Raw genomic sequence first — 23595 nt, 5'->3', positions numbered from 1 at the left:
TAAAACTACTTAAAAAATGAAGGCCATTTTATTTTGTCATTCTGAATTATTTACCGTCTTTGGAGGTTACAGAGGTCCCTTCAGTGTCTGAAACAGAACGTGTGTTTGTTGCTTCCCAGCTTTGTGTGGTGTCCCTGGCATTATTTAGAACTCTCATCGGTTTACATTGTGAAGATGTGATGTTACAACTAATTCTAAGGTGAGTTGCCACCTTTTGTCTCCTTTAAAGAACAACCTACACTATTGCTGTTTATTTTCCTTTGATAGTATGAGCTAAGTAAGGGCCATGCTTCTAAGAAAGAAAATAATCAAGAAAATCAGCTTAACTTCTGCATTATTGCCCAAGGTTAAAAGTATTTAGGGGGGCAAAGGCATTATATTATACATGTGCTCCTGAAAAAAATAAATAGAACGTTTGGAAACTTTCAGAAGTGTTATGAAAGCTCTTCTGGTCTGTAACTGGATGTCTTTCTCCCAAAGTACATTTTTAGGAGACTCATGTTATTGAGAACAACTTTTCTCAATATGAAATGCTGTTGGTGTATAGAAATTATTCTATGACTTTTGCTTTAGTAATGGTATGGCTACAGTGCTCACTGCCTGGCTTGCAAGTATTTTTCAATTAAATTCGGTAAATATTTAATGAGTACTTCCTGTGTATAGTTCAGAAGGGCGTGGGTGGAGGGACAAGCTGAAAAGGGCATCCGTATACACAGGGCAGAGAAGGTCTGTCCTTCAGATGTCCAGGTGGGAACGGTGTCATGAATGGGCTGGGGTCTGGAGATGGGTGTCCGGAGTCAAAGTGGACTGCCAGCAAGACGACATCAGTTTGGTCATTGGGCAGGAGACTCAGGGACGCCGAATCCTGCCTCATCCCAGCCTGTCCTCTCAGGGTCGCTGAGAGGAGCATCTGCTTTTGTGAAGGAAGAGAGTTGACAAGGGCCTGTGCTCCCGCACCCCCTCCGTGGTCTGGACGCAGTAAGGAAAGAGTGGACTAGCTCGCTGGGTGCCTGCTCCACCCCCACCGTCCATAGACCCTGCTGCTGACCCCTCCTGGGACAGAGGGTGCTGAGAGCAAGACAAGAGGGAGGAGACCTGGGCTGCCCCTGGTCCCACTGCAGTTTAGACATGGTGTGAGCAGGATTACTGAGGAGCTGGCGTTCCAAGAGGTGTCTGGCCCTGGAGAAGTTTCAGGGCATGGCCAAGTGTGGTTCTGGGAACAGCAGCAGAGACGTCATCCAGGAACTCATGAAAACACACATCCTTGGCCGTCTTCTCCCAGACAAGCTGAATCAGGAACTGGTGGTAGGTGGGGCCTGGCAAGCAGTGTTTTGTTTAGCTCTGGGGGATTCTGATGCCAGGCTAAGTTTGAGAACTACTGGTTTGAGGAAGGTGCAGTATAGATGTGTCACCCTGCAAAAGGGAGCGATAGAAGCACCACAGGGGGAGTCAGTGGGCGGCCTGGTGATGGAGGCCTTGCAGAGTCACTGTTTTATAGGAGAACATCGCCTATTAATTTTGGGCTTCCGGAGGGTTTCGATCAGGCCATCAGTAACTGATCTTAGGGCCTTAGCAAAGAACGAATCTGCTCATAAGTACATACCCTGGGTCGTTCAGGGTATGACTCATTCGTTTTCTGTCCTAAAAGGGTTATGTCCGCTTCTCATCAGGTCTCTCCTGATGTGACAGTGCATTAGTGGCGCCTGGATGAAAGCCGTCAGAGCAGCTTGTTAAAGCCTGTTTGTTTGGTGTCAGAGCCAAAGTTCGCTTCCAACAAGGGTAAATCCTGGTTATATTTAAACGTTAGATCCTTGAATGTCGCTTCTTTGACAGCAGGGAAAGCAGCTGTCCTCTGCAGTGGGCCTGGAAGCCTGGCCCCATGTCCCAGCCCTGGTCACCGGGGGAGGCTGAGCCAGGGGGGCAGACGCTTCTGCCCAGTGGCGTTGTCTACTCACAGGGTGGTGCTTGTGGTAAAAACTGTCCTCAGAGGTCGTATTTGTCAAAGCTTTTGAGAGCCAGCTCTGTGCCTTATGAAGGTGAAGGAATCAGCTTGTGATTGAAACACACGTCGAGGTCAGTGCTTGGCATTTCCATGGTGAGTAAGGGCCTGTTGTTGCCCAGGAAAGTGCATGGTTGCAGGTGCTGAATGGAGTCATGGAGAAAGCGCTGGGTGTAGCCTCTGATCCACCCCACTCCAGTACTCTTGCCTGGAAAATCCCATGGACAGAGGAGCCTGGTAGGCTCCAGTCCATGGGGTCACTAAGAGTCGGAGAGGACTGAGCGACATCACTTTCACTTTTCACTTTCATGCATTGGAGAAGGAAATGGCAACCCACTCCAGTGTTCTTACCTGGAGAATGCCAGGGACAGGGGAGCCTGGTGGGCTGCTGTCTATGGGGTCGCACAGAGTCGGACACGACTGAAGCAACGCAGCAGCAGCAGCCTCTGATCTCAGTGCTCCTAGCCTGAGTTTCTTCTTTGTTTCCTTATTGAGGAGGATGATGAGAATGTAATAGTAGATGCCCTTTATTTACTACTTTCTGTATTTCTGATTCTGCCACATTGCCTGGGGAATCTGAGAAGAACGAGTTGGGGACAGATGTAGAGGTCAGCACGCGGTAGACACGCAGGAAACCTCTGCTTCCTATCGTTGTCACCTGAATGGCTGATCCACCTCCCACCCCCCATACCCATTTAACAAGTACTTTTTCTGTTTTTTTTAAACTTTTTATTTTGTATTAGAGTATAGCTGATTAACAATGTTGTGATAATTTCAGGCAGAACAAGTATTTTTAATGGTAGTCAAATACACTCAACATTCAAAACACTAAGATCATGGCATCCGGTCCCATCACTTCTTGGCAGATAGATGGGGAAACAATGGAAACAGTGAGAGACTTGATTTTCTGGGGCTCCAAAATCACTGCAGATGGTGACTGTAGCCATGAAATTAAAAGACTCTTGCTCCTTGGAAGAAAAGCTATGAAAGCAAAGACATTACTTTGCCAATAAAGGTCCGTCTAGTCAAAGCTGTGGTTTTTCCAGTGGTCATGTATGGATGTGAGAGTTGGACTATAAAGAAAGCTGAGTGCTGAAGAATTGATGCTTTTGAACTGTGGTGTTGGAGAAGCCTCTTGAGAGTCCCTTGGATGCAAGGAGATCCAACCAGTCCATCCTAAAGGAGATCAGTCCTGGGTGTTCATTGGAAGGACTGATGCTGAAGCTGAAGCTCCAATACTTTTGCCACCTGATGCCAAGAATTGACTCATTAGAAAAGACCCTGATGCTGGGCAAGATTGAAGGCAGGAGGAGAAGGGGGCGACAGAGGATGAGATGGTTGGATGGCATCACTGACTCAATGGACATGAGTTTGAGTAAACTCCAGGAGTTGGTGATGGACAGGGAGGCCTGGCGTGCTGCAGTCCATAGGGTTGCAAAGAGTCGGACATGTGAACTGAGTCAAATACATAGAACCTAACCATACAGCTCAGTGATGTACATTCACATAATTGTACAGCCATTGCCACCATCCATCTCCAGAATTGTTCTCACCTCACAAAGAAAACCCCTTCTATACCCCTTAAATCCTCACTCCCTGCCCCCCACCCCTGCCCCAGCCCATGGCAGCCACTATCCTGCCTTCTATTGCTCTGAATTTGCCTCTTCTAGGTGGACTAGTCCATGTAAGTGGACTCATGTAGTATTTGTCTTTTTGTGCCTGATTTATTTCACTTAGCACAGTGTCTTCAAGAGTCTTTCATGTTGTAGCAGGTGTCAGAATTTCCGTCCTTTTGAAGACCAAATAATACACCATTATTTACACCACATTTGGTTTACTCACTTATCTGTCACTGGACATTTTGGATTGCTTCCTGTTTTAGCTGCAATGAATAACCCTGCTGTGGCCACAGATACACAGATATGTCTCTTCAGAACCCTGCTTTCACTTCTTTTGTGTAGATATCCAGAAGTGAAGTTGCTGGATCATTCTGTGAAAAATTTTTTTTCTACAATAGCTGCACATTTTATAAGTTCACTGACAGTGTACAGGGTTCTGGTTGCTCCACAATCCTTGCCAATACTTATTATTTTCTGTTAAACTAAAAACTTTTTTTTTTTAGAAATTTATGTTTATTTATTTGGCTGCATTGAGTCTTAGCGGTGGCATACAGGCTTCGCTGCCCTGCAGCATGTGGGATCTTAGTTCCTTTACCAGGGCTCAAACCCGAGTCCCCTGCCCTGGAAGCAGATTCTCAATGACTGGACCACTGGGGAAGTTCCCTAAAAATGGCATTTTGGCAATCAAGTAAGAATGACAGGCAGGTTTAAAGAACCAGCTAGGGATTTTAGAAGTGGAAACTGTAATTATTAAAATGAAAAACTGAGTGTTTAGTGTAGATAACATTTAAGATACAGGTTAAGAGAGAATTAATGCGATTGAAGAAGTTACTACTAAGTTTGCAGCAGAAAGAGATAAGGAGATTTACAATTCTGAGAACAAGGCTGTGAACAGTGGTGGCTGTAATGATAAGGTGTGTATCCAGTTAGGTCCATCTAGTCAAAGCTAAATCATGTATGGACGTGAGACTTGGACCATAAAGAAAGCTGAGTGCCAAAGAATTGATGCTTTTGAACTGTGGTATTGGAGAAGGCTCTTTGAGAGTCTTGAGCTGCATGAAGATCAAACCAGTTAATCCTAAAGGAAATCAGTCCTGAATTGGAAGAACTGATGCTGAAGCTGAAACTCCAATACTTGGGCCACGTGATGTGAAGAACTGACTCATTGGAAAAGACCCTGATGCTGGGAAAGCTTGAAGGCAGGAGAAGGGGATGACAGAGGATGAGATGGTTGGATGGCATCACTGACTCGATGGACATGAGTTTGAGCAAGCTTAGGGAGTTGGTGATGGACAGGGAGGCCTGGCGTGCTGCAGTCCATGGGGTTGCAAAGAGTTGGACACAACTGAGCAACTGAACCGAACTGAGTCCCTCCTATCTTTGGTTCTGTTTTCCAATGTTTCAGTTACCTATGATCAACTGTGGTCCAGAAATATTAAGTGGAAACTTCTGGAAATAAACAGTTCATAGGTTTTAAATTGTGTGCTGTTCTGAGTAGCGTGATGGAATCTCAGGCCTCCCCTGCCAGGATCCCCAGTTATCGCCAGAGTCTGCCCCTGATATCCAGCCATCAACATCTTCATGGCTCAGTGATCCAGGGTCACCTTAAGTGCACGTTGGTCCTTTGTATTACGTCAGAAGGTCAGTGGCAGCCTGAGCCTGCGTCCCAAGGCTGACATTATTCACCTCACTTCATGCCATCATGTAGGCGTTTCATGGTCTCAGATCATCACAGGAAGGGAGAGAACAGCACAGTGAGACACTTTGAGAGACAGACTGCATTCACATAACTTCCATTACAGGACGTGGTTATAATTGCTGTATTTTATTACTGGATACTCCAAACATGGATCCGTGAGCTAACGCGTTGTGTACTCTAGGGTGAAAACTGAATAGGCCAGACCATATTATCACTAGATAAATGAGCTGGATGTGATTTTTTCTCATTCTGCAGTACCACTTTGTAAATTAAAATATTGATGTTATCATGTCTGTCCATTTTCTAACACTAAAACTTTTCTAAAGTTGGGGAAAAACAGCTATTACTGGCTGTTGTTGCTCTTCTCTTCCTGAGCCTAATCTATAAACTAAACTTTTATCATAGGTTTGTATGTATAGAAAAAAGCACAGTATTTATATGGTTCAGTACCATCTGCTGTTTTGGGCGTCAGTGGGGGTCTTGGAGTGTATATCCTGCAGATAAGAGGGGCTTACTGTAATGAGAACAGTGTCTTTTCTGATTTAGAATCTGTACCAAAAGCAAAGGCAATGAAAAATCCTTATTTTTCTAGCCCTTTAAACGTTAAGGGACCTACGAGATATATTTATAAGCTGCCCTTTTTTGTTGCTGCTGTAGTCATTTGAATGTGTATGACAAAGTTGTAGATCTGAGAGGCAATAGAGCAGTGATGATTATGTGACTCCTTTTGTGAGGTTATTTGTTACATGATAAAACTACATCAATTTTTGTTGCAACCCAAGCACTCTTAATTATTGACATTTCAAAGTGATAATCTGTTTGTAACTGATTTTTTTTTTCCTTTAGCAAGATAATCAGAGTAGTAAGTTGGAATAAGGTACCGAGAAAGCAATGGCACCCCATTCTAGTACTCTTGCCTGGAAAATTCCATGGACAGAGGAGCCTGGTGGGCTGCAGTCCATGGGATCGTGAAGAGTCAAACACCACTGAGCGACTTCACTTTCACTTTTTACTTTCATGCATTGGAGAAGGAAATGGCAAGCCACTCCAGTGTTCTTGCCTGGAGAATCCCAGGGTCGGGAGAGCCTGGTGGGCTGCCGTCTATGGGGTCGCACAGAGTTGGACACGACTGAATCAACTTAGCAGCAGCAGCAGAGAGGCTATTTAGGGGCACAGAAAATGTAAGGGAAATTGTCCACCTCGCAGGATGTGACCTGTGATGGGCCAAAGGCAGGCAGGAACTGCTGACAGGCAGACTGCTGCTGCTAAGTCACTTGAGTCGTGTCTGACTCTGTGCGACCCCATAGACGGCAGCGCACCAGGCTCCCCCGTCCCTGGGATTCTCCAGGCAAGAACACTGGAGTGGGTTGCCATTTCCTTCTCCAATGCATGAAAGGGACAAGTGAAAGTGAAGTCACTCAGTCATGTCTGACTCTTAGCAACCCCATGGACTGCAGCCTACCAGGCTCCTCCATCCATGGGATTTTCCAGGCAAGAGTACTGGAGTGCGGTGCCATTGCCTTCTCCTGACAGGCAGACACTTGACAGATTACATGCCCCCCCGCCCCTCCCCCCCCCCCCGCTCCTCCACGCCCCCTCCCACCTCCCCCCACCCCGGCCCCCACCGTGTTTGTGACACTTCCCGGTTTAGGCACCACTGGGTTGCTTAATACCCTGAATGCCACTTCTGAATACTCTGGTTGGGGTTTTTCTTTCACAAGTGCTGGTCCTTTGTCGGGTTTATGAACTGCATCACCTTCTGTGTTCAGGTAGAAACTATTTTGCTCAAAGAGAAGCTGTCTGTTCACTTCAGGAACATTCCCATCTTCTGTGAGCATTAGGTTTCTGGAGGAGAGGGGAAAAGAAGCCAACTTAGGGTACGGTGAATAGGAGAAATACGGCCAAAACGTCTTTGAAAAACAAAGGAGCTTTTTGAAATTCACTCACGTTGCTTTTAAGATTTTTGCCCGTTGGTGCACACTGAGATTGCTGTCACCTCCTAAGAAGCATCTTGCTTGCTCCATCATACCTGACTGCTTTGTTTGTTTTTATTGTCAGTGTAGCAGCAGGCACTGTGTATGCTCTGTTATTGATTGGTTGTCACTGAATTGTTTCAGAAGTGATGATGATTTATTTTAACGAGTGATATCCAATAACATAGAACATGGATCCAGGGTTGCAGAGGGCTAGGGAGATAATGAAAAAAGCGAGGACAATGTAGGAAATAGTTTTTTTTCCTGCTGTATTGGGATGGCTTTGAGTAACCTGAGCCTCTAAAGCCATTTGTTAGTTTCCGATTATGTAATATTTACTGCTTCCTGAACTTAAATAAAATCCCACCCCAGGCAAATACCATTGAAATGAAAAGATAGTTTGATGCCAGTCATCTGTACGGAGTTTCCTAGGTGATTCTCCTGCTGTCATCACCCACTTAATCCCGACGGGTGGCGTTTGGGGAACATCTGACTCCTTTCTGTTTCTAGTCTCTGTCTATAACTGAGGGCAGGTGGTGGCTAGTGTGTGGTCCCCCACGCTTCTCTCTGGGATAGTCTTTCATTATAGAAGCACAGTAGTAGAAGTCCTGCTTTAAATGCAGGGGTGTTATTCATTTGGGTTGACTCTCCAATTTCTAATTGTATAGAACCCTCTCCTTCAACCACTGGGGGATCCCTTTATTTGATTTACTCAGAAGAAAATTCTTAGTTTCTATGGAAAGTGTGTATTTGCAAAGTTGCAAATTCCAAATCACTATTTATTCTAATATAATGCCAAGCTATCCACCGGTGATATTTGATAAATAGCTCTATTAGGTTTGATCCACTGTTCCATTTTTTTTTTTTTTTACTTCTTCAAATAAAGAGTAGAAATCTATGTATATCAACTTAAGTCATGAAATATGCTTGGTTTGAGCTGTAAGTAGTCATCAAGTTCCAGGAGTATATAAAAGCATCAAAGCAGGTTGTTTCTTAAATAATTAATGATGAGAATAAGGATACAATATAAATTCTGTATAATGTGAATTTCCCCAGGCCTCTCTCGCCTGTGATGGCAGAAGAGTTCGCATCGGCAACCACAGGACAGGTTTCCCTGGCTCTTGCCCGCCCCCCTGCCCCTCGTCTAAGACTGTGGCCCCCTGTGAAGCATCAGCTATCAGTTCTGTGGGAGCCCAAGGCTGGGGTCTTACACGGGCTCCCGCACAAATCTGTGCCCCGGTGCAGTTGCCACAGGAGCGTCTCTGCTGAGCCCTTGATCGGTGCTGCCTCCCTCGGTCCCTGCCGTGTCCCCGCTCCTGAGAGGGCTCGGGGGTGATGGAGGGCACGAGGGCTGGACCAGCAGGGCCTCCCTGTGCGTCCTGGGGCCAGAACCGTGCAGGCCAGAGAAGGCTTCTCTCCTGTCATCACTCTTGATCCACAAAGCGTCTCCTCTCACCGAGATCCTCGTGAACAGAGGTCTTTCATTTCCTGCCTATAGGATCTGTTTCCTCTCCAGTAGGACTCAGGCACACATCCCCAGAGCTGGGCTGAGGATGAGGCTAGACCAGGCCCGTTTCCCACACTGCGTCTCCTGTCTTTGCTGTTTGTTCTTAGACCCTCTGATTTCCGTGAACCTGCACTTGCAAGTAAATACTGCTGCGTCAGACGCGCGGGGCGTGCCTGGATCTCAGTGACGGGGTCTCGGCTCAGGTGTCTGTGTGTGTTGTGTGCATATGAGTGTGGGAGGGGAGACTGCGTCTCCCTTACTTGGCAGTCTAGCTAAGATTTGGGTTGAATGAGGCATAATTTGATTTACTGATTAAAGGTAGTAGCACTAGTGGTAAAGAACCCACCTCCTTTTAGGTACTCCGCCAGTGTAGGAAACATAAGAGACATGGGTTTGATCTCTGGGTCGGGAAGATTCCCTGGAGGAGGGCATGGTAACCCGCTCCAGTATTCTTGCCTGGGGAATCCCATGGACAGAGGAGCCTGGCGACAGTCCATAGGGTCACAAAGAGTCAGACATGACTGAAGCGACTTAGCACAATTTAAGTATTTATTTATATATCTTTATTTGTACTTATGTTACTTATTTGATTGCCTGTGGCCTGTGGGATCTAGTTCCCTGACCAAAGGACGAATCCAGGGCCCCTGCATTGGGAACCTGGAGTCTTAGCCACTGGACCACCCGGGAAGTCCTTGATTTATTTTTTGAGAACTGAAGGTTCAGTGGCAAGCTTGTCACTTCATACCATGAACGTTACAAAGACCAACGTGTAACATGCTATGAAGAGGATGAAATCTCTTTTCCTCCTTGACCCAGGCACTTGCAGCAGGTCAGTCATTAATGCAAACATAGGTTTTCCTCTTGTGGATCCGCAGGAGCTGTGGAAGACAGCTCAACGTTTACTGGCCTCGGGACATACCCTGCAAGTTGTACTTTTATCTTTTTCTCTGAATCCTTAATCATGGCTTGTTTTCCTCTGTACCGCCTCTCTCTCGAAAGCTAAATACAGAAACAAAAACATGCAGGTTTATTGAAGATTGCGGTTGTCCGCCTCAGGGCTCAGGGTCTCTGGAATTGGCTCCCGCACAAACGTGAGGCACTTGGCTCTGGCCGTGAGGCTTCCGTCAGGTTTGTTCCATCTTTGTTTAAACAAACAGCGTGCTCTTTCCCCCCGTTAGGAAAGGAGGCCACTGAAACGCTCTTGATTGCAGCCTCGCAGCCTGCCAGTGTGCTCCGAGTGTGTCAGAAGTGACTGCCCACGTGTTCTTGTCTCCAGCTGTGTGATGATCCTGAGATGCTTTGTCACCCACTCCCAAGAGTGTTTGGTGTGAAACGGGGCCCAGTGCTCCATGCTGAGCCCTGGGCAGCTGTGAAGTTGTGGTTCATAAGAAGAAATACATGTTTGGTCTTTGTCCTTTTTCTTCTAAGCCCCTGATACCCGGGGAGAGGAGAAGGTTGAATTAAGTGCCAGTGGTCAGTGATTCAAAATTAGCCATGACCACAGTGAAACCTCCATAAAGCCCCACAACTGCTGGCTTTGGAGAGCCTTCTGTTGGTGGAGGTGCTGGGGGAGAGGGGCCGGGAGATGACACAGAACCTCCATAGCCTCCCCCACCGCTGACCCCCTGCATCTCTCCATCAGACTGTTCCTGAGTTACAGCCTTTCCTAAAAACCAGTGACCTAGTAAGTAATGTGTCTCTGAGTTTTTTATTTACAAAACAGAAACAGACTCACAGATTTAGAGAAGAAACTTAGGTGGTGGGGGAATAGTTAGGGAGTTTGGGATGGACAGGTACACACTGCTGTATTTTAAGTGTACATCCTAAAGGAGATCAGGCCTGGGTGTTCATTGGAAGGACTGATGTTGAGGCTGAAACTTCAATATTTTGGCCACCTGATGCGAAGAGCTGACTCATTTGAAAAGACCCTGATGTTGGGAAAGATTGAAGGCAGGAGGATCAGGGGACAACAGAGGATGAGATGGTTGGATGGCATCACCAACTCGATGGACATGGGTTTGGGTGGACTCCTGGGGTTGGTGATGGACAGGGACGCCTGACGTGCTGTGGTTCATGGGGTCGTAAAGAATCGGGCATGACTGAGCGACTGAACTGAACTGAACCAGCCGGGACCTACTGTATAGCACAGGGCACTCTGTTCAGTGTTACGTAGCAGCCTCGATGGGAGGGGAATTGGGGAAGAATGGACACGTGCATATATCTGGCTGAGTCCCTTTGCTGTCCACTGGAAACTGTCACAAGATTGTTAGCTGGCTGTGCTCCAATATAAAATTAATAAGTTAAAAAAAAAACCTCTGAGTTCTGTGCACTGCTCTAGCAAATTGATCAAACCAAGACGGGGTTGTTGGAACCTCAGAAGCACAGGTGACAGCTTGGACTTGTGACTGGCATCTGAAGTGTGTGTGTGTGTGTGTTGCAGAGTCTTGTAGGACCAGACCCTCAGCCCGTGGGCTCCACTGCCGCCTCTGAGTAGACAGTGCCACACTTGAGTTGAACCGAAGGACACCTTCAGCCTGGAGCACTGCTTGCTTGGCGGTGTGGGGACACCGCCCACCCTTACAGCCCCTTCGGAACTGGTGCCAGAACACTGTGGCACAAGATAGTCTCATGGCACTCTGGCAGGGTCTTTGCCTTTCTGTGCAAAGACTGTGCTGTCATCCGGCGCCCACTCTGAGCACTGCCCACAGGATCATGAGGCAGAACTCTTGAAGGAGGTGCTGCTTCTGGTAGCACATCATGTTGAGAAGGCAGACGCCAAAACAGTTGTGATTCTGATAGCAGTGCCTTAACAGAGAGCCATGAGCATAGTGGAGGGAGAGGGTGTCTCCACCTTGGAGTGGGAAGCCCGGATGCCTTCCTGGAGAAAGTGACACTGAACTTGGAGTTTGCAGGACGACAAGGCAGGTGTCTGGCAGGGGCAGGGGAAGCATGCTGCAGAGAGAGGTTACAGCAGAGGCGAAGGCCCGGGGCGCAGAGGGGCAGCACATCCATTAAGAGAGGGGAAGTTCGGGGATGCTAAACTGTGAGGGTCCTTAGATCTGCTGTCAGAAAAAGGCAGCCCTTGACAGGCTTGAAGCTCAGGAGTGAGCCCAGGGGGCTGGAGTGAAGGTGCAGAAGGGATGAGCCCCCTGATCACGGGAATGGACCTGCAGACACTGAACGCGGCCCTTTTTGTCTTCCAGGTATCTGATCCCTTGCAATCACATGATGCTGAGTCAGAGGTGGGCTGTGAAGGAGAGAGACTGTTACTCTGTGTCTGCGGCCAAGCTGCTCGCCCTGACCCCCGTCTGTTGCTCCAGCGGGATCACCCTGACACTTGGGAACCAGGAGAGGGATTATATTCTCTGGTCACAGTGCAGGCGTGACAGCCCAGGTAGGGTGTTGCCAACCTGCATCCCTGACCCTTTAGCGACAGAAAGTGACAAGAGGCCAGGGGAGGAATTCAGCAGGGCTTTCCGGGCCTCTTGCTGCAGCCCAAGAACAAGAAACAGATGCCCTTGCTTGCTCCCCAAGCCGGGGGCCAAGCTGGTCCCTTAAACGGGGTGAGGGTGGGGTGACCCGATAGTTAGGTCAGAGGGTGGCTTATGTGGGCTGCCGACGCCCCTGGTGGTGCTGTGCCCCAGGACCATGCTCAGTGCCCTGCTTTTGCTTCTGGCACCGGGGGAGTGGCAGTTCAGTTCAGGCCTTTTTGTGTGGTGTTTTTCATAATTTGCCCCATCTATGCATGCATGAAGTTATTTTTAGTTCCTTATAGCGTCTTTGTATTCTGTTGCTGGAGGGGAGGAGGAGATGCATGTCCAGGTGTAAAGCACTGAAGCATGGAGTCCCGGGTCCCAGCCTGCCAGGCAGCCCTCTCTAGTGATAATCTTTATAAACAAAAGGATACCGGATTCCATCTCTCCCTGGATGTGTGTCTCTCTCGGTAGACAGGGAGTGCGGCAGCGAGTCCCGTTTCTTTTATGACTGACTAGCTAGGGGTCCTTTTCTGCTTCTTATAGCTGTAATAAGTATTCACTGACGTGCCCAGCTCTCACCCCGTCAGTGTCCCCAGACCTCAGTTTTCACTAGGCTTTCTAGCAGCATCCTCAGTGTACAAGTATGAGATGTGTTGTATTCACACGTCTTTTTAAACAGCATGGGGCTGGGGGTTGGAGTCAGCTATAGCTAAGGTAGAGTTAGCCCTTATTTTAGATAATGAAGAGGCTGGAACGAAGTAAGGAGAGAGGTTGACGTGAGATGACCTTGACTTGTGGAGGTGGGGAGTAGGATTGTGGCCTGACCTGTGGCTCTGCCACTGGCTCTCAGGTGATCTTTGTCTCTGAGCCTCAGTTTCTTCATCTGTAAATGGAGAAAACAGTGTCTCCACATAGGCCTGTGAGGATTAAATTCGATAGCACCAATAAAGCGCCTGCCGGCTGGTAGATTCTTAAAGAAACAGTAGAATTTGTGTTTGCCCTTGTCTTAGTCCATTTTTTTCCTAAAGGAAATGTAAACTTCAATGCAGATATTTGCATAGCTATTTAAGTTACATGGTTGAGAGCTTTTAACATCAAAGGCAGTCAGTGTATCATTCTCAGGTTAAAGGGGCTATTTTGGTAGTGAATATAAAAATTTATCGCAAGACACTACTTGGAACATAAAACTCCCAGTAATTCTCAGGATGGCAGAATGAATTAACAGGCTTTTCAAAAAACCCAGGGTTTTCTAGAGAAAATCTGTTTTCCAAGTTCACGGATTATATAGGCTTTCTACTTTAGAGTCAAAGGAAAATCTTTTTAATTATTACCTGCTCTATGGCAGGTGCCATATTGGAAACATTACTTCACTTAATCCTCCCGACAGCTTGAGAGGTTGCTCACATTTCTCTGAAGGCTGACACCCAGTAACAGACTTCCGCTGGTGATGGCCAGGTTGGTTTTGTATCCTCTATGAGGGTAGAGTTTCTGGTTTTATTTTTTCTTCCTAAAACTGTAACCGTTTTTTGTTCTTTGAGAATCATGGTCAGAAATCTTTAGAACCACAGTGGCCGGGGGGACAGGGCCCCGCAGGGCCGCACCCGTTCTGACTCGTGTGTCTCCCGGGGCAGGGCCCGCAGAGCAGCTGCTCCCCGAGGCCTCCCTGCCGTCAGCCTGCATCGTGGAGTATGGCAAAGCCCTGGACATCAGCTACCTGCAGTACCTCTGGGAGGCCCACTCCAACATCCTCCGCTGCATGCGGGACTGCCGTGTGTGGTCTGCCCTGTACGACGGAGACTCCCCCAACCCCGAGGCATGCTGCCTGGGCCCGCCGGAGGAGAGGGCCCCGGGCGCCACCTCCCCTGTGCTCCGGCTGCCGCAGCAGGTCCCCGGGACACCCATGCCCCCGCTGGCTCCCGGGAAGGAGAAGAGCCACACGGAGCTGGAGTGGGACGACAGCTACGACACCGGTATCTCCTCGGGGACAGGCGGGGGCTCCCCCGGGCCGTATGAGGATGCCGAGAACGCCAGCCCCCCGGTCCCCGTGGACCCCCCCAAACACATCCAGGAGATGAAGAAGAATGCCATCCTGCTCTTCAAAGGGGCCTACATCGAGGAGTCTGACTTCCAGGACGACGTGATGGTGTATAGGCTGTGTGCTAAGAAGGATGCTGAAGACGTGCATGGTTCACAGGAGCACTCCACGAGGCCCCCAGCCCAGACCCAGGTCCAGGGTGCCCCCCTGAACAACGGCCCCCTGCCTGGCCCTGAGCCAGAGACGGAGTTGGAGGAGGAAAATGGCAGAGACGATTCGGCCGTGCTTCACGGTGTGTCCAGGGACCCAGCACGAGCCAACGAGCCCGAGGTCACCCCAGAAGCAGCCCCCGAGTCAGCAGCCCCCAGCCCCAAGGCGGAGCCCAGTGCCCAGCCGACAGCGGCGGTCCCCGAGGGTGAAGACTTCATGGCCCAGTACGACCAGATCATTAAAGAGCTGGGTTCCAGCACTGAGGGCCTGATGGAGCAGGATCTCTCCTTACCAGATGCCTTGCTGGTCACAAAGGAGCCAGAGGGGGAGAAAGACGAGAGCCAAGGGGGAGAGGAGGAGGAGGGGAAGAAGGACCCAGAGGAGGAGGACGATGACGACTTTGACTCTTTCATAGCTGAGGCTCCCCCCGCAGAGACCCCACCATCCCCGTTTGGAGCACGAGATGACGCCGCCTTTGCCAGTCACCGTCCTGCAAGGACGCAGAGCACCCCGTTCACAGGTGATGCCCTCAGATTGCTTTGTGGTTTCTGCTTTTGAAAGTACTTGTACATGTTGCATCAGAGGAGTAAGGTAGGTGCAGGTAAGGAGCATCATCAGTTTACCTACCAGAGGGGTGGAAGGATTTTTGTAAGGAGCAGGGAGGGGTGGTTTCATTTTTATCTTATTTTATCATCTTGCAATGATTGTCTTTTTCCCCGCCCCCCACCCCCCAAGCAAATTAGAGATTGTATTTTGCCATTGAGTAACTTCTCTTGAGAGGTCAATAGGACTCACTAAACCACACAAGAAGTCTAGTCTCATTATTTAGTAGCCTCATTTCTTCTTTTTTGGTGTTCAATCACTAAGTTGTCCCTGACTCTTTGTGACCCCATGAATTGTAGCACGCCAGGCCTCCCTGTTCATCACCAACTCCCGGAGTTCACTCAGACTCATGTCCATCGAGTCAGTGATGCCATCCAGCCATCTCATCCTCTTTCGTCCCCTTCTCCTCCTGCCCCCAATCCCTCCCAGTATCAGAGTCTTTTCCAGTGAGTCAACTCTTCACGTGAGGTGGCCAAAGTACTGGAGTTTCAGCTTTAGCATCATTCCTTCAAAAGAACATCCAGGACTGATCTCCTTTAGGATGGACTGGTTGGATCTCCTTGCAGTCCAAGGGACTCTCAAGAGTCTTCTCCAACACCACACTTCAAAAGCATTAATTCTTCCCCAATAGGACTCACTAAACCACACAAGAAGTCTAGTCTCATTATTTAATAGCCTCATTTCTTCTTTTTTGGTGTTTAGTCACTAAGTTGTGCCTGACTCTTTGCGACCCCATGGCCTGCAGCACGCCAGGCTTCACTGTCCTTCACAATCTCCTGGAGTTTGCTCACAGTCATGTCCATCGAGTCAGTGATGCCATCCAACCATCTCATCCTCTGTTATCCCCTTCTCCTCTAGTCTTAATTTATTTTTCCCCTTAGCATTTTTTTAATATGTATTGTATGTTAATTGTTTTAAAAAACAGTTCCAGTTTCCTCCACTGGCTTGTGTGCTTCAGGAGGGCACAGTTGTTGGCTTGGTCTCTGTGCTGTGTCTGGTCCTGAGCAGTGGACAGAGCATACAGCAGGTGCTCAGAACACCCCTTGAGTCAGTGTGGCTGTGTACAGGCAGCACAGGCCACTGGAGTTAGTCATGCCTTTGCCTGGGAACTCATTTCAGTTAATCACAAAATCTTCATCCAAACATGAGTAGATCCACATAAACACATCACTCTAATAAAAGAATGGGTGTGTTCCAGTGATATACCCCTAGCAGTGGGTAGAGATCATGGAACGGGCAAAGGGCTAGGCTGGGGTATCACGTAAGTGGCTTGAAGAAAGGAATTATGGTAGAATTATTATTATTAAATTATTAGCCAAGTAAAATTATTACCAAAGTCAGATTTGGCTGCTCACTGGTTGAAAACTAATACTTGAGAGACACGTGTTGGTGGGAAAAGAAAGATGCTTTATTCAGGAGGCGGGCAACCTGGGGAGAAGGTGGACTCATGTCCAAAAGCCACCTTCACACTGCTGATCGGGGGCAGGAGCTTTTCAGGGGAGCTTCGGGTGTGCACAGGTGGAGGGAGGGGACTACCGGCAGAACAGGCGCTGTCGGCTCTAACAGGCTTCTTGGACCTAGTCCCGCAGCAGTCTGACCAGCATCGTCCTGGTTGTTTGCAGTGCAGTTGATCTGCAGTTCCAGGTTGGTTTGTTCCTGTTACTTTGAGGCCAGTTCTCAGAATTGTGGCAGCTTAGGTCATAGCCAGAGTCTGGTCATCATGTGGTTAACTTTTTTGTATCTTGTGGGGGTTTGAAAAACAGCTGCAGAACATCTGCAAAACAGCTCACAGGACTTCGCTTAGAATATTGTCTATAGCCTTTGAAGAGGACTAAAAGGTCCTTGATGTTGTTTAACAGATAAAGTATTATTAGTTTGTCTTGCTTGATTATTTTCCTTTGCTTTTGCAGTTTTCTGATTAATTTTTTTCTTTGGCTAAAGTTTCTCTGCAGATAAGAGGCAGGCAGGAGACATGGGGGAGGTCTGTCCTGGGAAGGCCCCACAGGGTCCTGCTTTTACAGTCTGAATCTGGAAATCATGGCACAGAGGGAACCAGCACAGAGGGAGGTTCCTCAGGCCTGGGGGCAGCTGAGGTGGGACCCCTGAGAGGTGTTCAGTTAGAGGAGAGGGTTCTGAAGGAGCCAACATCCCAGAGGGACAGACCGGCCTTGGAGTCAGGCCTCTGGGGACTCCTGACTCTGGGACTTTCAGCCAAGTGGCCGTGGTGTCCTAACCCTGGGACAACTGAATGTGATCCTGGGGGTGGAGGGTGGGCTGTGTCATTACTGTCGCCACAGGCAGCCCCCAGCAGCCTCAGCTGAGGCTCGTCCTTCCCCGGCCAGGAGGGGACAGCTTGGTGGGGAAGGACCACGCCCCCTTCCCACCTGCTTGGATCACCCAGATTACATGAAGTCACAGAATCTTCGGGTCCAACCAGGTTGGCTGACATGATCTCAGCACCCTCTTCCACCTCCTCCAACATTTTTTCATCTGTTTACTGATGGCTGAAAATTTGTTTAAACAGGGAGAGGGCTTTTAATTCCACAATTAAAAGGCTTGAAGTTCTAGCTGAGATAACATTTCAGTGTAAATGGGTTTTAATTAAAATTCAATCAGTCAATCATAAGTAAAAAGGATTAGGTAATCTGGCTTTTCCCAGTTGATAAGGGAGGGTGGGGAGCATGAGGGCCCTGGCCCACTGAGGGTGAGGCGGATTTTGCTGGGAGGAAGGACAGAGCTAACATCAGCTCTGCCCTCCGGGTACCCCGTCTGCTCTCATTCAGCAGGACTTCCAATTTGCCTGCTATGTTCTCCAGGACAGCAGGACTACCCACTGCTAGTGAAGATTGCTCTTTAGAATACTAGTCTTCTGACAAAGGAGCTTTGTCCCTGGGCTCTAAGTAAATTGAAGAAACAAAGTATTGTTGTTCTGTCCCTGAGTCTTGTCCAACTCTTTGTGACCCCATGGATTGTAACACACCAGGCTCCCCTGTCCTTCCCCATCTCCTGGAGCTTACTCAAACTCATGTCCAGTAAGTCAGTGATGCCAGCCAACCATCTCGTCCTCTGTCATCCCCTTCTCCTCCTGCCTTCAATCTTTCCCAGCATCAGGGTCTTTTCCAGTGAGTGGGCTCTTCGAATCAGGTGGCCAAAGTATTGGAGTTTCAGCTTCAGCATCAGTCCTTCCAGTGAATACTCAGGACTGATTTCCTTTAGGATGGTCTGGTTTGATCTCCTTGCAGTCTCAAGAGTCTCTTCCAGCACCATAGTTAGAAAGCATCAATTCTTCAGTGCTCAGCCTTCTTTATGGTCCAACTCTCACATCCATACATGACTACTGGAAAAACCATAGCTTTGACTAGATGGACCTTTGTCGGTAAAGTAGTGTCTCTGCTTTTTAACATACTATCTAGGGCGTCATAGCTTTTCTCCCAAGGAGCAAGCGTCTTGATTTCATGGCTGTAGTCACTCAGTGCAGTGGTTTTGGAGCCAAGAAAATAAAGTCTGTCACTTGCCGTTGTTTCTCCATCTATTTCCCATGAAGTGATGGGACCGGATGCCACAGTCTTAGTTTTCTGGATGTTGAGTTTTAAGCCAGCTTTTTCACTCTCCTTTTTCACTTTCATCAAGAGGCTTTTTAATTCCTCTTTGCTTTCTGCCCTAAGGGTGGTATCATCTGCGTACCTGATTATTGATATTTCTTTCTCCCGATAATCTTGATTCCAACTTGTGCTTCATTGGGCCTGACATTTCACATGTTGTACTCTGCATGGAAGTTAAACAAGCAGGGTGACACTATACAGCCTTGACATCCTCCTTTCTCAATTTTGAACCAGTCCATTGTTCCACGTCTGGTTCTAACTGTTGCTTTTTGAGCTGCATATAGGTTTCTCAGGAGGCAGGTGAGGTGGTCTGGTAGTCCTATCTCTTTCAGAATTTTCCACAGTTTGTTGTGATCCACATAGTTAGCTTAGGACCAAAAAAAAATCTAATAAACCACATATTAAGTAACATCAATATTTTGAATATGGTACACCTGAAAATCAACAAACCATAATCTGAGATTTGGATACATATAGGTAATTTTAACTAAAACCTCACCTGTTTCCTCCTTTGAACCTTGTACAGCTTCTTTCCTCTCTCCATGTATGTGAACTTTGTCATGTCCAAACTTCTGAGTTTGTTCTGCAACATTTGATTTAACTTCCCTCTCTCCATGGAGGGCTTCCCTGGTGGCTCAGTGGTAAAGAATCCACCTGCAGTACGGAGCCGCAGGTGATACGGGTTCAACCCCTGCGTCAGGAAGATCTCCTGGAGGAGGAAACGGCAACTCACTCCAGTATTCTTGCCAGGAGAATCCCATGGGCAGAGGAGACTGGAGAGCTACAGTCCATGGGGTCATAAAAAGTCGGACATGACTGAAGTGACTTACCATGCACTCTCCATGGAATCCTAATTTCTGCAGAAATGAACTTACTACTCAGCTAAATCAAAGCATTCCATTTCATTTATCTAATTTATTTTATTTATTTGTGCATTCAGCAATCTTGTAGTGCTAAGGACTCAGAAATGAAGGGATTTGTAGACTTTCAGAGGGGACATCAGCAAAGAACTGTATGCTCTTCGTGAGAAATGTATTATTAGTCATAGTATCCAGATCCTATGGAGGCCCAGTGTGGGGAGTGGGAAAGGCTTCACAGAGCGGGGCCATAGAGAAGAGAAGCTTCTGGGTACAAGCAGCTGAGAACGACAGTCAGGCAGGGGAAACAGCAGGTGAACAAAAGGAGCCTGCCGCCACATGACGGGTGACAAGGCCTGGATCTTGGGAGTAGAGAGGAAGCCACAGGACTGGTGTACGCTGACTCAGGGAGCCCTCAGGCCACGCTGAGGAGTGCGGGCTTGTGCTCCAGGCCCTGAAGATTCCCCGTCAGAGTGGGTGAGTGATGTGATCAGATTCCTGTTTGGAAAGGCCAGAGTTGAAGACTGTGGAGAGAGCACTGGAGTGAGGAGAGGCTGGTGCCAGAAAGATCCAACTAAGAGACTTGTCATTGTATCTGGGTTCAGAATGCAGGAGTAATAGTGTTTCCAGAAGCATTTTCACAGCTGTGGTCACACGATGGGCCGAGGTGCGTACACAGAGATGCTCATTGCAGCGTTACATAGAAGTCATCCAAGCGTCCACCAGTAGGGGACTGTTTTGCTCATGTCACACCCCTGGCAACCGGATGTCTTGTGAATGAACAGGATGGCTCTGTGCATGGTGATACGGCATAGTCTCTGGGGGAGACACTGCAGCGCAAAATACGAGAGGCTGAACAGTGTGTGGACAGTACTGTCATTTTATCATTTGTTTTAAAAAAGTACCACACACACACACACACACACACACACGCACACACACGTCGGGGACCAGCCCTGGCTGATCCAGGGTATTCGAAGGAGAGACTGCGTCGGCGAAGATCAGGAAACAATTGCTTAATTAAATGTTAATTAAGGATATAAAGAGTAATAGAATGAGGATAGCTCAGTGAGGAAATTTAGTGGAGAAAAGCGGTTGAAATAAGGATAGCTCAGTAGGAAAATTCAGTGAAGAAAAGAGGCTGAATAATTCAGCCAGAAGGTAAGAGAAAGAACGACATGGTGAGACCAAGTTTCGGTGAACAAGGCCCGCACTTTATTTTCCAAAGTAGTTTTTATACCTTAAGTTATGCATAGAGGATAATGGGGGAAGGGGTAGAGTCAGGCAGCAAGCCAGGCTTTCTTCCTGCAAACTTAGCATATGCAAAAGTTAGGTGATTTGCATCATCTTCTGGCCCGGAGGGCTGTTAACATTTTAAGACCTTTTCTTCAGAAAACTTATTTTTCTCTAAAGGTGATTGGTCAGGAGCCACCCTCCAAAAGCATTAGATAAACTTGCATTCCTACAGCGCAAAGGTGTGGTGGGCTATAACAAGAAGAAGAATTAACTCAAGGGTCCCAGGTTACAAACATTAAAGCTACTACTTACACCAACTATATTAATCAATACACTGCCAGGGACACAGCAGGTAAGGGATATGGAGACTTAGCAGCAAACATTGGCCCAACAAGTGAAAATCCCTTCACCAATACAATTTCTAATCAATCTTTTAACTACTCAAAAGAATCTGTGTTTAGACAGTTTAGAACATCTCCTGCCTCTCACAGTTGGGAGGCTCTGAACAATCACATGTGGCCGGAAAAACCTATTCAGGCAGGCTAGACGATTTCCAAAGGAGTTTGTAGGTTAAACACTGTCACACCCAGGAATTATTAACTGGAGCTGTAAGCTAACTCTTTTTTCAGAGAGAGGTAGTGGGGGACAGCCCCCCGTAAAGTCAGAGGTGTAGGTGAAAGCACAAAGCAGAAAGTAGGCAGACTCTGGTTTTGGGGGTAGATTGCTCGAGAATTTCCAGGGAGACTCCTGAGGCTTGATCCCGCCTTTGCGTATGCCAAGCCTCCTTCCTCATGACCTTTGCCAGAGGCGGAGCTCGCTCCCCGCACACACACACACTCTCGCCCTGGGAAGCAGGACCGTGTGTTGGTTAAGAGTATCGACGCTGGAAACAGATGGCCTGAATGAAAATTGTGACCCCGTTTACTCACTGTGCACGTGACATTCTGCATCGTCTTTGGTGGTGGTGGTTTAGCTGCTAAGTTATATCCAAGTCTTGCGACCCATGGACTGCAGCCTAGGGATAACTTTTGGGTTGGCCAAAAAGTTCAATTGGGTCACATCTTATGGAAAAACCCAGGTGAACTTTTTTGGCCAACTCAACCATAAACACACTTTGTAGGGTTGTTGTGAATATTTAAGTAAGTCAATACATGAAAAGTGCTTACAACACTGCCTGGCACATAATAAGTGATTCATGTTTTTAATGATAACTCAATTATTATAGTTTATTATATACATGAAACATTGCTGGAAGAATGCACTTGGATCTGTTAACAGGAGTTGCCTCTGGCAGGAGGCCTATTCTTTATTTTATACCCCTGTACTCTTAGAAGAAGAAAAATTTTAAATCATTTTAATCTTTATTAAAATAGAAAAACTGTTGTTGAACCCCAGACAAGTGAGGAGACCGACCTCAGGCAGGGGAGGTGGAGGTGACGGTCTGCGTTCGGGAGGTGGTTCCCAGGGGGAGTCGGCGGAGCTGAGGCTCAGAATGATGGTGGCGGCTCTTGGAGTTAGGAAGCACCGGTCAGGGCGGGGGTCACTGAAGCAGGGGAAGAGGGCCTGAGGGGAGAGAAGGGGATGGCATATCATTCGTTGTTCTGAAAATTCAGTATGTTATGGGTGTGAAGTTTATCTGTCTTCTGGAAGGGGAAAAAATACAACCCTCATTCCCACAGTGGCTCATTCCCACATTCCCAGTGGCTTTCTGAACTGTAACCGAGTTTTCTCATTTTCAGCTGCTTGCCTGTTTCCCCTTCCTCCTGCATTTCACTCAGGAGGTTTTTTGAAAGTGCTAGAATCAAACAGGAACTTGAATAAAACAGGAACTTGAAAGGGTTTAATATATGTTTCTTATTGCACATGCCTAAGAAGCTGTAGTTGATGGGGTTAGTGGATTATAATGACAGTCTGCTGACCTTGGCCTGATGCTCTGTTGTTGAAGTGAGACAGTGATGACGGACTCTCCCAGGCGTGGCGCAGGCTGGGGTTCCTCCCTGACAGGAGTGCTGGGCCATGCGGCTTTTGTGTTTGTAGGATGGCCGGGAGGTTGAGGGCGCTCGTTAAGGAGATGTTTTTTAATTATTTTGGCTGCACTGGGTCTCTGTTGCTGCGCAGGCTTTCTCTCATTGCAGTGAGCAGGGCCTCCTCTTCGTTGTGGTGCAGAGACTTCTCATTGCGGTGTCTTCTCTTGCTTTGCAGCATGGGCTCTAGGCACGCGGGCTCCAGTAGTTGCAGCCTGTATCATGGTTCCGGAGCTCTAGAGCACAGGCTTAGGAGCTGTGGTGCACAGGCTCAGCTGCCCTAGAGCATGGAGGATCTTCCCGGACCAAGGCTCAAACGCGTGTCCCTTGGGTTTACCTTCTCCGCTACCAAGGCTTCTGAATGAAGTATCTTGTGATGAAGTATGTCTTGTTAAACTGTATTAACGTTAGTGAAATCTTCATAAGGCACGTTTATTCATGGCATGTGGATTCCTATTGACTGTACCACCAGGGAAGTCCAAGGAGATATGTTTTAAGGAGACTCTTCCCACCCAAGTGTCATCTGAGCCACCTGTCTCTGTTCCTCTGGAAGGAAACAGATGCTGAGTCCCAGGGACTGCAGGGGAGCGGGGCCGGGGTGGGCATGAGCCCAGGTCGGGGTTGGGGAGTGAGGACAGCAGCCTTCCCCTGGCAGATGTGTCTGGAAGACTAGAATTAAGTAGAGCTGCTGGTGACATTTTGGGGGTTCTTGGTGGAACCCCATCAAGATGCTGTCATAGTGGTATTGCAATCCA

At 47.9% G+C, this 23595-nt stretch overlaps 1 protein-coding gene and 1 long non-coding RNA gene across 14 annotated transcripts in view; one reads left to right on the top strand and one right to left on the bottom strand.

Annotated features, from left to right (window-relative positions):
- Positions 1–23595, top strand: part of FHIP1A (FHF complex subunit HOOK interacting protein 1A) — a 308835-nt gene that overhangs the window by 275971 nt on the left and 9269 nt on the right. For 10 of the 13 annotated variants that reach the window (XM_086346317.1, XM_086346321.1, XM_086346320.1 and 7 more), the window contains 3 exons: positions 120–199; positions 12001–12191; positions 13905–15038. In XM_086346317.1, the coding sequence (XP_086202443.1) occupies positions 120–199; positions 12001–12191; positions 13905–15038 (1405 nt within the window). The remainder of the gene's footprint in view (positions 1–119; positions 200–12000; positions 12192–13904; positions 15039–23595) is intronic. The other 3 variants (XM_086346327.1, XM_086346325.1, XM_086346326.1) reach the window with 1 other exon arrangement.
- On the bottom strand, positions 20773–22670 carry LOC147354969 (uncharacterized). Its single transcript, XR_015144117.1, has 2 exons — positions 22230–22670; positions 20773–21841 (listed from the first exon to the last, which is right to left on the bottom strand). It is a non-coding gene; the product is annotated as an uncharacterized LOC147354969 (long non-coding RNA).

Source organism: Bos grunniens, chromosome 17, assembly GCF_055505025.1.
Source record: "Bos grunniens cultivar Pamir isolate PY7600 chromosome 17, Bosgru_T2T1.0, whole genome shotgun sequence".
Taxonomy (NCBI): Eukaryota; Metazoa; Chordata; class Mammalia; order Artiodactyla; family Bovidae; genus Bos; species Bos grunniens.
Note: the sequence above shows the minus strand (reverse complement) of the source record. Positions and strands in the feature narration are given on the sequence as shown.